The sequence below is a fragment of the Cariama cristata genome, unplaced genomic scaffold (genome assembly GCF_000690535.1).
Source record: "Cariama cristata isolate BGI_N322 unplaced genomic scaffold, ASM69053v1 scaffold3545, whole genome shotgun sequence".
In the NCBI taxonomy this organism is placed as follows: Eukaryota; Metazoa; Chordata; class Aves; order Cariamiformes; family Cariamidae; genus Cariama; species Cariama cristata.
In genome coordinates, this window is record NW_009616769.1 from 15,111 (window position 1) to 29,536 (window position 14,426).

Here is a 14,426-nt window from a genome sequence, read left to right on the forward strand (position 1 = left end):
ATAGAAGACAGGCTACACCTTTTGATTACTGCAACTTATTGGAGTCCTTCCTTTTCAAATGAAGCCACATTTACTATTATCTATTCTTCATGAATTAAGGCTGATTTCCATGCTATACACCTGGTAACTGTACAGATCCTCCATATACAAGTAGTAATGATCTGGTGTGGTTATTAGCTTTACTAATTCGTTTTAAAAACTTCTGAACACTCTTAGAATCATAGAATTTATGTTATCACTTGAGACAGCGCTTTAGAGTTATGTTTTATTTTAAAAATGCTCCAGCTGAGGAATCTTTCCAAATCTTTCCACAGCAAACTTATACCACTTCTTTGGACTTTTCTTGTGTCAAGTTCAACTAGCTCAACACCTTGAATATGATCTATTATAAAAAAGCCAATCCTCCTTCAGTTCAGTATTAGTTCACATTAGAAGCAACATGTAGATTTTGCTGCACCCTATAGTGTAGTATTCTAGGGCATTAAGCAACTTCTGGTTAGTTTAATCCAACAGGCAAACTATAGCAAGCCACTGGAAAAAAAAAACCACAAACTTCTACTATAAGAATGTTGTTAATGATAGGTTTAAGAACTATGGCTGAAGTTACCTTTCTAGAAGTAGTTAACTAAAGACTGTGTAGAAAAAAAACTTGTTTTGGAAAATTTTCTGCCATATCATTTTTAAAGTTCGCATACATCTCAAGACAAACATGGTTTCCTTTGAAATATGGTCTAGAGAATATTCCAATCCAAGGACTTCACAGCCACCCCCAAAAAAATAATGAAATATTGGTTCAGATTCCAAAAGCTGTGAAGCAAAAGTTGTATTATGGTATGTAAGGGGCCCCATCAATAATAAGCAAAGGTATTTCAAGAGGCAATTCATGCACCTACACACTTCTTAATTCATACCATACGCATCTCCGGCAAGTCAGGGTTTACTGGACTTAAGTCTTGTGACAACCTCTTTGCTCCAGATGAAAGTTTTGTTGTATCTGCCACTTCACCATTTGGCAAAATACCATCTGCAAACCAGACTCTCCTCTGTTCTTTGGTGCACAGCCCTAGGACAGGTTAAGAAAACAACACTGACTTTCATGTTATTGTATTGCTGTAATAGCTGAAAAGGATAAAAATTAAGCCCCTTCCCCCCCAAAATATGTAGAGAACCTGTTTACTGGAACCAAGCACAGGTAGACAGTTTGATATCAGCCAGTTTCCAGTCAGGCAAATACAGGTAAAAAAAAAAAATAATTCTCAAGTGTGCAGAGGAAGCTGCCATGCTATAGTTAAATCTGTCAATTCCTATATAAGGAAGGCTACTTCAATCAATCATCCCTCTGTAGTAAGATAAGAATGAAGTGCGTATCGCAACTAAAAGATGAAATATATTCTAAAAAAGTTAGCTTATCACTTTGTTTAAAATTTTTATTTTCACTGAAGAGGGTCTGTTCCACTTTTATTAAACATCAAAGACACTACTTAGCCACTAATCATTAGTATTTACACAGAGAAAGAACCCCCCTACTGCTCCCTGACAATTTTTCCCTAAGCAACTACTTTTTGTTTTTTTCTGTAAGACTCACAGTCGCAACACAAGCCAGAGATCTCCTAAGCTATATAGAACTGACTGAAGTAGTACCTACAGGAAAAAAAAATACAGTATGATCAGAGAGGACAATGAAGAGGTAATAACATCCACGTTTCATAAATGGAGACTTAGGATAGACTTGGTCAAGCTCATATGTGGCATCAAAACCAGGAAGTAACAGTAACTTTCCAGTGTCCCAGTTCGTAGAGTTTCCATTTCCCACAAAAAATATCACTGTACCAAGTATCTATCCATGATACGATAAACAACTCTTTCCAAACAGATCTTGAAAGTGTTACATACACTATACTATATTTAGCATACCTTCCATACCAGGTTGTTTAAGTACTGAGATAGGTAACAATGCAGAAGGTGAAGGAGAGCTAGCGCTACCAGACATCTGGGCTTCCTCCAAAGGTGGAACAGCAGAAGAATACTCAGAGGAGATACTGGAATTGGGGGCAGGACCAGTTGGACTCATCATCCTTTCAAATGCCTGTGCTAAAAAAACATGGTTAGTTTTTAAGATCTCACCATTAAATTTCACTTGCAGCGCAGTATTATTGGGGGTGGGTGGGTGGTGTTTTGCAAGAGCAGTGCACTCTTTGTGAGCTACTTATGAAAAATGAATGCTCAAGCTACTGTACAGAAGAAAATCCAGATTTCTTGATTTTCTACCTGTGTATTTGCCTAATTAATTCCTAACATAGAAACAGACCTCCCTGTACATCTCACTACTGTTGTGGTGACTACATTGAACCATATGATCCCTGTACCTTGGTGTAAATACCTATGTTACATTTATCAAGTCAAATTCCATTCAGGTGGCATATTAAAAATCTGGTATGTTTTCAACTTATTTAAATGTTAATAATCAGGACCTCAATCTTTTTCTACTGATGTTTCCATGCTTAGCCTTCAGTTAAGAAAAGGTTATCCTGTAATTCAATTACTGTAGTAGTGTGAAGTGACTTGTAAAAATATTAGTACAGAAAGCTACATAAAATGGGCAAGTAACATCTGAGAACAAGTAGAGGTACTGCCTTTAAACACACAGAAGGCTACTATGGAGGGAGGATCACTTTTGCTAGACTCCTGCCACAGATGACCCAAAAGCAAAAGTCTGTATTTAGTCCTATGGAATTCAAGCATACCTTTTTTTTTAATAAAAAATAACTAGCTTGCTACTCAAAAGTTTAAAATAAGAACTGAAATCCAGCTAAGAGGTACAATTATTCTCTTCCTCCCTCCATCTCAGAAATAGGAAAACATACACTAACTAAAGTAGTGAAGCTGCTGCAAAAGAACAAGTTAGAGATGCCAGCCGTATACATTCTTCTTTAATGATTACTGCAATTACCCCAAAAATCCTTTTTACCTTTATTTATATCATCATAACAGCCAGTACAGACTCTCGCTTCCTTCTCCATATATTGTAGTTTGCATTTTCGTTTGCAACAGCCACCACAAAAAACCTGAACCACAAAAAGATTGAATTAAATATTATAGACAAAATCCTAGTATTTCCTGAATTAAGTTCCCATTATTATTTACTCCTGTCACTGTTTAAGGCTGGGCCAGCAATTAAAGCTGGTGACAGATGCTCTCTATTAACCTCTTCCTTCTCCAGAAGGGAGAGGAGAGAAGGGAGAGAGACTTAAGGGTCAGAAAATTAAAACAATTTTAATAAAACAGTAACAATGAAAAATAGTGTAATTGTATTAATACTACTACTAATAGACATAAAAATATATCAAACCAATACTGAGCTTCCTAGTGAAAATGATGGAATTGCAAGTTGCAGCGGCTTTTTGTTAGCCACAGCACAGCGGGCACCGGAATGTCCTGGACCACGCTCCGCAGCTGGATTCAAAGGCAGGAGAACAAGCAGAGTTCTACAGCGATGCCGGCCATGAAAGAGGAAGGGCCAACCCTTGTGATACCTTAGCTTTATACTGAGGATGAGGTGGATGGGATGGAATACCTCGTTGGTCAGTTTTTGGTCACCTGTCCCGTCCGCTCCTCCCCATAGGTGCGACCCTTTTACAACTTTTCACTTGTGGCCATAAGAGACCCAGCAGTGACCTTGGTTCCCACAGGGTTAAGTACAAACACGGGCCTTTCTGCATATCAATCCTATCGTTACCTTGGTAACAACTATAAACATTGAGCATTATTAACTCTAAAAGCAGCCACTGTCTGAAAAACTTGTGGTCAACTTCAGAAAGTGCAGTTACTTAGAAGAAACTTAACTAAAGGAAAATCTACTGAAAAGAGAATTGGTCCTGTTTTAGTCAAAACCAGGACAACTCCTTTGACTAAATCAGAGTGCATTATATAGAGCATGCATATGTATCTTTGGAAGTATGGAAGGAGAAAAGGAGCTTTAGTACATTTATCTTAAAATATATTTCTGTTTGGGGATTTTGAGATTTAATCCCAGCCAATAAATAAGCACCACACAGCAGCTTACTCACTCCCCTTCCCATGGGATCGGGAGGACAATCCGGGAAAAAAAGTAAAACACATGGGTTAAGAACAGTTTAATAACTAAATTAAAATATAATAGTAACAATAATAATAATAAAATCTAATAATAATAGTGAAAAGGAATCTAACAAAAGAATAAAACCCAAGAAAATACAAATGATGCACAATGCAACTGCTCAAACCTGCTGACTGATGCCAGAGCAGCGATCAGCTCCTCCTGGCCAACTCCCCCAGTTTCTATATTGGCCATGCCGTTCTATGGTATGGAATATCCCTTGGGCTGGTTGGGGTCAGCTGTCCTGTCTGTGCTCCCTCCCAGCCTCTTGGGCACCTCTTCACTGGCAGAGCATGGGGAACTGAAAAGTCCTTAAGTGCTACAGAGCAAGGACTAAAACATGAGTGTGTTAGCAACATTATTCTCACACTAAACCCAAAACACATTGTATCAGCTACTAAGCAAAAAATTAATTCTATGCCAGCTGCAAGGAGGACATTAAGACAAAAAGTTGCTATTAAAAAGACAAAAAGTCTTACAAGGCAGAAAGCTAAGCTGTTGCACATTCAGAAAAGCTATGACAGTTACAACTGCATAGCACTCCAGTATCTCTAAAGTTTAGATAATCTACACTGCCCTTCACTCATTCTCTCAATTAACATGCATTGCGATGTTCCCTCTAATTACACTGTTCTTCTGACAAAACCCCCTCTGTTAACAAATAAGATTAGCAACACTAACAACTGATGGTTGTAAACAGGATTGTGCAGTGAAAGGTGCTTTTATCCCCAGCTCTAGACAAGGTGCAAGAAATTTCACAGCAAATGTAAACAGGAACTTGAAGTCAGTCAGTCTTATGACTAAAACGGAACCCACCCTGAAGAACTGTGTTTTAAACTGTTGCAAAACTTCACAGGATATTCTGCCAAGTGACTAAGTTCAATGAGTTCTTAATTTTCTTGGCACCCAAATTCAGACTTACATTTTAGTTCACACTTACTGTAAACAGGTACTATGCTTTGAATACACAGTGCTAGAAGAGGCATCCTAGGAAAAGATTACCAAGCCTCTCCAGATGCCTCTCAACACTGGGGATGCAAAAAGTTAGCAAGTACTGACATTAGTCTTTGCTACATCTCCTCATCCGTAAAGCTTACAGAGGAACACTGGAAAATAAGTTCATTAGTATTGTTAGTATTTCCATTTACACACAAGTGTAAGCCACAGTAGCTCACAAGGGAATTCTGAATTAAGAGTAAGCTTTGACTTTATTTACTTACTGCAGAGGACCACAGGCTGAAAAAAGTTCTACAGATTACTTGCTCAGTTGGTAAGTACCACTCACCCCACAAAAGTAGCACACTTTTCCCTCAAGATGACTCCCCTGGAAAATTATACATCTAAACACACAGGATGACAGATGTAGGCTATAAATCCTTTGCAATGGTATTGCTTTTACAGCTCCTGAAAGAATGCAATCCTTCCAGATTCAGGGACTGTGTTTTACAATTAGTATAACCATTTACCTGAATTTCTGATCATCATCACGACCTCAATTTTTTTAAGTTTAAATACTTAAGCTTAACTTAAAAGCTGAGTAAAAAGCTGATTCACTATGACTGCTATGAAGTAGTCCACTATCATCTTCCTTGTTCTATGCAAGACACATTAGTCTAGCCAGTAATGGAAGACAAAATAAAAACATTCTCTGCACTTCCCTTAAAATATTTTCATAACAAAGGTCATATGTTTCTTAACTAGTATCAGTCTTTTCCAACAGTCTTTAAGTTTCTAAGAAGGAAAAAGAAAATTACATTTTTAAAAAATAAAATACTTTAACCCTAGAAACATTCTGTCAATATTCTTTCCCTCTGTTTTGGTTATCCCTAAATAAGAATTTATTTGCTTTCAGTAACAAAGGACCCCTCCCCAATAACTTACCTTTCCACATGCACGACAGTGGTGTCGTCTTTTTGTAAACGTGAACCTGACTTGGCAGTTCATGCAGTTGGGTGCTTCTGAATCAGGAACCCACAATGGTTGTTTCCGTGACAGAGTTGCAGGTATTTTAAGGGATTCTACATTTTCAGACGGTTGATTTCCTCCAGCTTCAGAGCTGGAGTGTGCAGGGTCAGAATTTTTACCAACATTTACGCTGGTGCCTGAGAGGGGAGCTCCTGGGGTAACAGAACTGGCTTCCTGGCTTTCTCTCTCAAGTACATCTGTTTTATTCAGTTGTTTGTGACCAATAGCTCCTTGAGAAAGGCCAAGTAATTGCTTCGGTCTTGCACCTTCAGTACAAACATCAGAAACTAGTGCTTCACTACTGCTCTCAGTCACGTCCTGAATATGAGACATATTCTCTTCTGTTGCAGACACCAATTCACTGGCAGTAAGAGATACTTCAAGATTACTATTAATGCTTGTTATCTCCTCCAGTTTTGCTTGCATATGTTCTTCAGTGACCTCTGTGAAATCCAGATTATCCATGTTTGTTAAATTCCCTTCATCTGTACCAGCTTCCATTAAGTTACTATCGTCTGAAGACTTCAATACATTGGACTGAAGTCTTTGTTCGTGTAAGAAATCATCAAGCTCAGCATCACTTATTAGAGTATCACTTTTAATAACATTCTCCTCAACAGTAAAGTCAGCCATAACTGGGCTCATACTTTCATTGTAGTAAGAGTCTATACCAACACCATATGGCTCAGCTTCATATTCTAGAAAAGCAGAAGCAAACACCTTGATTTGCTGAGAATCACTGTCATCAATTACATTCTCAGTATCATACTTTTCTCCAGCTGTACTTTTTTCCACAATACCTTCGTCAATTTTAGCTGTGCATCCTTCCTGTTCATGCAAATTAGTGTTTTCGCAGGATTCCCTACCAGAGAGATCAGTTTTAGACCTTCCAGCGTGAACAGTTACAGTATCACTAATAACCTCCACCATTTCATTTTGAAGTAGAGGATTAACTTTTTCTTCTGTTACAACTAATGAACCACATATAGATACAGGAAGTGGAAGACATGACAGCGACGTCTGGACATCCTCAACTGAAATACCCGACGTTGAAACACTGTCTAGTATTTCATTGCCATTAAGTTCTTCACTACTTATATTATCTTCAGTGATCTTCTTTTCCAGTTCTACATCAGCTCCTGTTTGACCCCAGTAGCCTGGTAAAACACACTTTCCAGGTAATGTTGCATGACTTTTGTGCAACTGAGGCCTCTCTGGCAGATCTGAAGGCATGGATTCAACATTGCTGTCATCTTGTGAGTCCACCTTTTCAATGGCATTTCTTCCATACATCTCTTCACTTACTGCAGAGCATGCACTTTCATCTTGTGGTTCACAAGGCAATTTTTCATATGCTTTCTCATCTTTAGGACTACACACATTTGAATTCTGTGATGTTACAGGGACGCATGCAGTACTAAGGCAAGCAGTTTGTTCAAGCTGATCAAATACCTCACTGCACTTCACAGATTCTGTCCTGCGTTGATAATCACAAGGATCCGATATCTTTACTGCAGCATAACTGTCTGATTTTAAAGTTAAATGATTAATCTCCTCTGGTTTAAGATGTCCTGAATATTGTAGCATTGAGATCCCATCACTCTGCTCTGTACTTGAAACACCACTGCAACCAGCTGATGACACACAAGCAGGAACAGGTATGCAAGATATGCCAAAGCCAATCAAACCTTCACTGTACTGGAAGTCATCCAGCTGCAACTTCTGAGCATCTTCATGAGTAGCCACTGAATGAATTAAGTTACCTGTGTCATTAACAAGATCACACAGAGGTACACTACACCTTCGCAGGTTTAAAGCCTGAATTTCATTTAAGGAACCACTGTCCACGGTGGACAAAAGATCAGGTCCAGCAACGTTCTTCTCATTCTGTGGTGAATAACTCAAAAGCACTTCACTTGTTCCCATGTGGCTAGCTAGAGAGATTTCTTCTGATGAAGTACAATTGTTAGCATCCTCTTGCAGTTTTGGTGTTGGGTATACAGGTTGCAAGCAATCCAGAACTGAAGAAAGTGAATGGTGTTTTGAGTCATATGGATTTTGAGGTGTTCTGTAGCAGTCATATTCATCTATTTTAAGCAAAAAGAGATCAAAAGCAAAGTTTATAAAACTCCTCTGTTTCCACAGCACAGTCCCTCTAAATCCCACCTATTCATCAATACAAGCTTTTATTTAGCACATGTTACTTTCAAATTCCATGGTAACAGTCATTTGACCAATGTTATTATGCTGGAGAACAAGGCAGTGTAGAAACTAACCTGTATTCTGTTCAAATTCATCAAGTAGTTTGTCCAGGTCACAGACTGCAGCTTTAAAGTAACTGTCCATTCTAATCACAGTTCTAGTGAAGCTTTTGCCTTCTTAAACCTAAAAGAAAATCAATACAACAACATTTCATTCACAGCATTTTGCTGTTTACGAAGTTGAAGTGTTATTATTAGAAGACAACTGCCATGAAGTATTCTTTCCTTTTTAGTAATACTTTCTTCTCTCTCCAGGTAAACAAAACAGAAGTATGAACAGGGCTGCAGCCTGTCAGCCTCTATGTACTTGGAAGACGACATTATGCACAATGTGCTCAAAAATTCACCTCAAATCAGGAAACTGAGGCTGCCTTATTAAAACCAAATGCATCTGAAAGCACATACTATGGCATTATGATGTCAGGAAGTTTAAAATCAGAAGGCATACTAGGATCTTCTAGTTTGACGCCCTATACATTTCACACCATGCAGTCCACAGGCAAAAAAGCAAAACAGGCCATCATTACCCTTGCAACACAAGTGCACTGTCTAAATAAATGATGCCTACATAATCCCAGACATTTCATGCTTTAAACTGCAGTAGGAAGCACAAAAAGTATCCTTCTGTTGGCAGACGTGCCAGCAAGAAAGATGTCTCCTTTGGGAGTTCAAACCTGACAATCAGTTGAACACCGAGCACGTGAACACGACACATGAAATTGGTTCTCTTCGTTCCCAAGCTATCCATCTAATCAACCTTGATTTACTTTCAGCTATGACCAAATGTTTTAGATAGACTAAACACAGGCTAAAACCTAAAATATATCAGGAACTATAAAGCAGATAACAAGCTGAAGCATGAGACAGTCATCTTAACACAGAGTTCCAAGGCCTAGGGGAAAAAAAAAAATCCAGCATGGTAATTAAACTCATAATCTCTATTCTACTTTAAACATGAAAACCATTAAGCTTGAGTCCCAAACAAAATAATAATAAATAATTTTTTTTTCAAAACCCTCTCTTTTTAGACACTTACCAAGTCGTCAGAAAGCTATTCATTAATCACATTCCCCACTGCAAAACATCCTGTTTCATTTGTTTAATGACGATTTCCAGCCACTCAATGTTACGCCTTATTGATCACTGTGAATTGCTTTCTAATTCCACATCTTTCTCATGCCCGAACACCCATACTGTGCAATTATCTATAACATATAATCAACATGCTATTTACACTTCCCTTAAGTAAACTGCAGGGATTCAGATCCCTTTAGTCTAATGTCTGGAAACTAGACCTGTGGAGGTCTGTCTAGTTTTCCCCTCTACTTTTATCAGTGCATTTAGCCTCTGCATTGGCTGACTTCACACCCTACCCCATTCAATGTACTCTGACCGCCTAGTACTGTTTCTTCTCAAAGCTTAAAGCCCAAAGGAATACTTAAATCCTCTCATATCACTTACGCCACCCTGCAGCTACAGATCTAGATTCTATGCCTTCCTTACTCCACTGAGGTGTAAGGTTTCCACTGACTGAATTGTTCAGATCAGGTGCATTCACTTACTACCACAGAAATATGCATGTAACAAGAATACTATTTTAAGCTAATACATAGTTCAAATAGAGACTTGCAAAGCATAAGAAAGGTGAAACAGTGTGCATCATAATGTAATGGAGCACTTTGTGCCCACATATAAACAAAGAGTAAACAATCTGAATATATCACTGTATTCATATCCATGGCCATAAAGTAGTTGCTTCAACGGTCCTCATGAGCACACTGCACCATAAGTCAAGTCTCAGACAGCTTCCATAAGTCAAGTCTCAGACAGCTAATGAGCATCAAATAGCAACAAGCACATACTTAATAACATTTCTCTTACGCTCATTTGAATACAGTTCTTGCCTGTAACAATCATCCCATTTCATGACCTCGTGGCAAGTAGGAGGTTAGAGCTTGAAATGGAAGTTATTTCAAATGAAGAGCCCTCAAAGGTTAACAGGTTTTGGTGATTCATTAAGAGACATTAAAGTATAGATCCCATCCTTAAAGCATGTATTTATGGACAGCAACAAACTGACAGCCGGAAGTTAGTCAAATAGATCATATAAACTAGAAATATTGAAAGATTATGAGAAAACTGGAGATCAACAAATACATAACGCTGATTTGTATTCTCTGTAGGTATTTATTATACAACCTTACGACTCATGCACAACTTAAGTTACAACTAATGTGCAGACTAACAGCTGTGACCAAAAGTGGTGGTCACAGGCCCCTCTCGACTCTCCAGCCACATGTTTCCCAAGCCTTCATTTGTACTGCCACCCACTCTCATCTTATCCCACAAGAAGCCATGTCAAAGACTTAGAACAACAGAAAGTCATGTACTTCAGAGGGAAAACAAGGTTAGGTTTTTGCCTGTTTCTCCATCAAAACAGGTCTCTAAAGTAAAACAAACATCAACCTAGTGCAAGGTCCTCACAAGGATCTGTAAATCTGTTTCACTCTTGATTATCTACACAAACACCGTTCTTAGTTACAACCCTGCAAATTAAGCTCCCAATTTACTGCAATCAGAATCTTGATTACTTTTTAAAACAGCAACAATTTTTTTTTTTTTTTTTAAAAACCTTACTGTTAATGAAGGAAATAAACACCTATCACCAATAAATTAGACTTAAAGACATCCTCTGAAATGAATTTTGTTCAGGTATCTCAATGACACCAGAAGCTCTTATAAAGAAATCTTTCATATATCAAAAAAACACATATTGAGGAGAAGCAAGTAATCATTTCAGCTACCTTTATCTTACACTTACAAAGAACTAGAGATCACCTGTTATTTTGCATTCTTACGTAGCATAAGACAAATTCTGAATTAAGCATATATGCATTATTAGATTATAATGCTAAATAGGTAGATGAGAAGAAGATGCATTTGCACTGTACGCTGTTGGCCCGCTGACCTCTCTGAAAAAGGAAAGAAATCAATGCAAAAAACTGTAGAACTGAAATTGTACACAAATATTTACATCTATTTATTATAAATTAAATCATTTCTACAGAAAGCTTAGAAAACGATCATGATGCTTCAATCTATCGAGCCAACAGTTGTCACATTTCATTAAATAAACAAAAATTTTTAAAAAACATTTGAAATAAAATGGTTCCATAACTTCAAACAACTAGCATATTATTCGTGTAATTTTGCTTTTCTAAAACAGGCCTCCAAGAAAAAAGAACACAACAAAATAAAAAACCCCAGAACAGAGCAGACAAGCAGTAACTCCTTATCTTCTCTTTCTCGCACCAATCTGTCCTGAATCCATGAATCTGCATCACCAAAGAACTGTAAAAGCCTTCTGGTTTCTTACTTTCAAATCATTATGCAGCAACAAGACCAAGTTTTATTTTTTGCTCCCTAGATTTGCCTACGGCCAATATCAATATTTACATTAAACAAAGAGTGGATTAGAAGCTATGAAAAAGCTCTAATGACATGTTATTAAATGGCTGCTTGTTTCCCTGAGCAAAAGAAGTCTGTATGAACCATTCGTTTTAGCAAACTACATTCATTCTGAATGTATTCTTTTAAGAATTATACTTCTAACAATCTGAAACCGGCAGCACTACCACTATGTAATTTTTTTAAAGTAGGTAGCAGCTTCAGTAGAACACACAGCCACCATCCCCTCCCATCCTACAAAATCATTAAGAAAACAAACAACTGAGATGGGGAGAGGGAAAGAATTGTTTTGTATGGGCAAGGAAAGTGCACGCACACATACAAGAGTGCTGGGTGTGGAAGAGGAGACTACAAGTGCTTATGCACACAGATCTTTCCACTGTAGATTTTAGAGGAACTGTTCCGTAAACTGCTTGTCCCTTTACCATTCCTTACATCACATCAGTTTAACACTTGTTCAGTGTCTTTGTGCACAGATCAAGAACTGATCTGAGTTGCATAGAGCTTTTCCTTAGTTATTTTTCATCCAGATGAAATCCTCACATAGACATACAAAAAAGTGTGCCAGCACACTAGAAGGGGCAATGCACAAGCAGGAAGGAATCACTACCAGAAAGAAAAGCACAGGGAAGCTTACTCTGCGTGTCTAACAGACATCTTCAGGACTTGAGTCAATCCCCTCTTTGCTGCTGTCATCTCTTTAAGCACTTAAAAGCATGGACCTTCTGTCGACTAAACAGCATTAAGTGCTGTCTTCTGAACATATTTTCTAGAGCTCTGAATACACTCACTAGACTCTCTCCAAGTTGGTTCACAGACTAATTTTTTAAAAATAAACCATTAGAACAAAATGTTCATAACTGTATCTGATGCACTACGTCCTCAACAGTGCAGTGAGACATACAACTTGAGGTTCTTACCAGCTCCATTTTATACATTTTTTTCAAAGTTGAAAGCTTGAAGTTTTAAGCAGTGTTTAAATCACTCTCTGTCAAAGACTACATGCTTTCAGATTAAGATAAATTAAACATTTAGGTGTGACGAGACTTGAAGATAAAATACCAGTCCTTCTCAAAAAGGGAAATTAATGACCAAAGCACAAAATGACTACAGTACACTGATAACAGCTAGTATCTAATATTGTAAAACTCAGTTTAAGGAGTAAGATCCAAGAAAGCTTCATTTCAGAAAGTCAAGTTTTGAGAGGGTAATGCAGTTATGGTTAAATCAGGTAACATAGTTTATCGTTTTAGAGATTTACTTCCACAGATTACTGTGTTGAATTGAGCTAAATACATCTGTTACTTCCTTAAGACATCTGACTGTCTACTGGGCAAGTAAACTACAAGGTCTGACATCAAGAGAAATGCTGGGGTGCTCACTTATTACTTCTTCAGCCAGAAATATACCAAAGATGACACATTAATGGATAGAAACAGGTCACATTCTGAACATTTTACACCATTACAAGTCATCAATTCTCATCACACACTTTGTCCTTACGTACTTCTCACTTCCTTAAGAAGTAGCTAATCTCACTTGAAGAACAGAACAGACCGATCACGAGGGTTTCAAAGTACACAGGCTAGCAAAGATCCATTTTTTTTCCCCCCAGTTAACAGTCAACTCTTCATTTTGTTGACTGAGTATTCTTCCGCTTCCAAGACAAAAATATTATTTTTGCCTATGTATTACAAAAAAGCACACTAAGAGTACTTGCCACTTCTCTGGGTAAACGTTTGGTATGTTTCTAAACAAGCTCACCTTAAGTCTTATCTTTCAAACCTTTTACTTGTGCTTGATTTCAAGACCAGCATTCTTTATTATCTTACTCAAGTTTATTTAGTGGAAAACCAAAACCACTCAATTTCTATGCCAGGCAGCAGTCCCCACGGTGAACCCAGGAAGCCAGTACCTAGGACAGCCAACGTGAACAGTAATGAAATGAGCTATTCTGTGGTAATCTCGGGAAGGATTCTGAACAGTTATGTTTAGGTCACATCGACACCTGGTCAAATCCCCTTCTTTACCTTCCAAGACCTCCAAGAGACAAGCTTAAATTCAACAAAAAAGAACAGCAAAGGTTTGTGTACGTTATTTGCCCAGTCAGATGAGGCTTGGTCTCTTGGAAGCTCCTAATATTGCACTTCAAATTGCATAAATGCATGTATCTTAAACAGAGGCAATAATTCTACTACATAAAAACTGTTACTTAAAGGAAGCAAATATTGTGATCTGGACAACTGTGCAACAAGTGCGCCAGTGCATTTAAAAACACTTTATACACCACTTCTTCATATCCTTTATAAATCGCTTCTAATATAATAGGCACATATTCCAGAGTTCAAAACCAACATTCCACTAGGGACTTCTCAACACACTCTTATTTAAAAGAAGAGCATAACACAAGTTTGCTAGGACAGAGAATGGCCAAGTCACAGGATGGATTGTCAATTTTTCTTTTTTCAAATATAGCCACTCTAAATGGAGGTAGTTATTAGTCTTCAGGGATGATAACTTCTAAAATAATATGGATAAGTTAATTACTATCAGCTAACGAGCTGAATGTCTGATGACAAGCTGCCTTTTGATGTTTA

At 37.8% G+C, this 14,426-nt stretch overlaps 1 protein-coding gene across 1 annotated transcript in view; it reads right to left on the reverse strand.

Moving 5' to 3' along the window:
- ZFYVE16 (zinc finger, FYVE domain containing 16) overlaps positions 1-8,446 on the reverse strand; it is a 21,266-nt gene extending 12,820 nt beyond the window's left edge. Inside the window, exons 1-5 of the mRNA XM_009700276.1 lie at positions 8,377-8,446; positions 6,017-8,187; positions 2,969-3,065; positions 1,915-2,091; positions 912-1,063 (exon numbers count right to left, since the gene is read on the reverse strand). Of these exons, the coding sequence (XP_009698578.1) occupies positions 912-1,063; positions 1,915-2,091; positions 2,969-3,065; positions 6,017-8,187; positions 8,377-8,446 (2,667 nt within the window). The remainder of the gene's footprint in view (positions 1-911; positions 1,064-1,914; positions 2,092-2,968; positions 3,066-6,016; positions 8,188-8,376) is intronic.
- Positions 8,447-14,426: the final 5,980 nt, after the last annotated feature.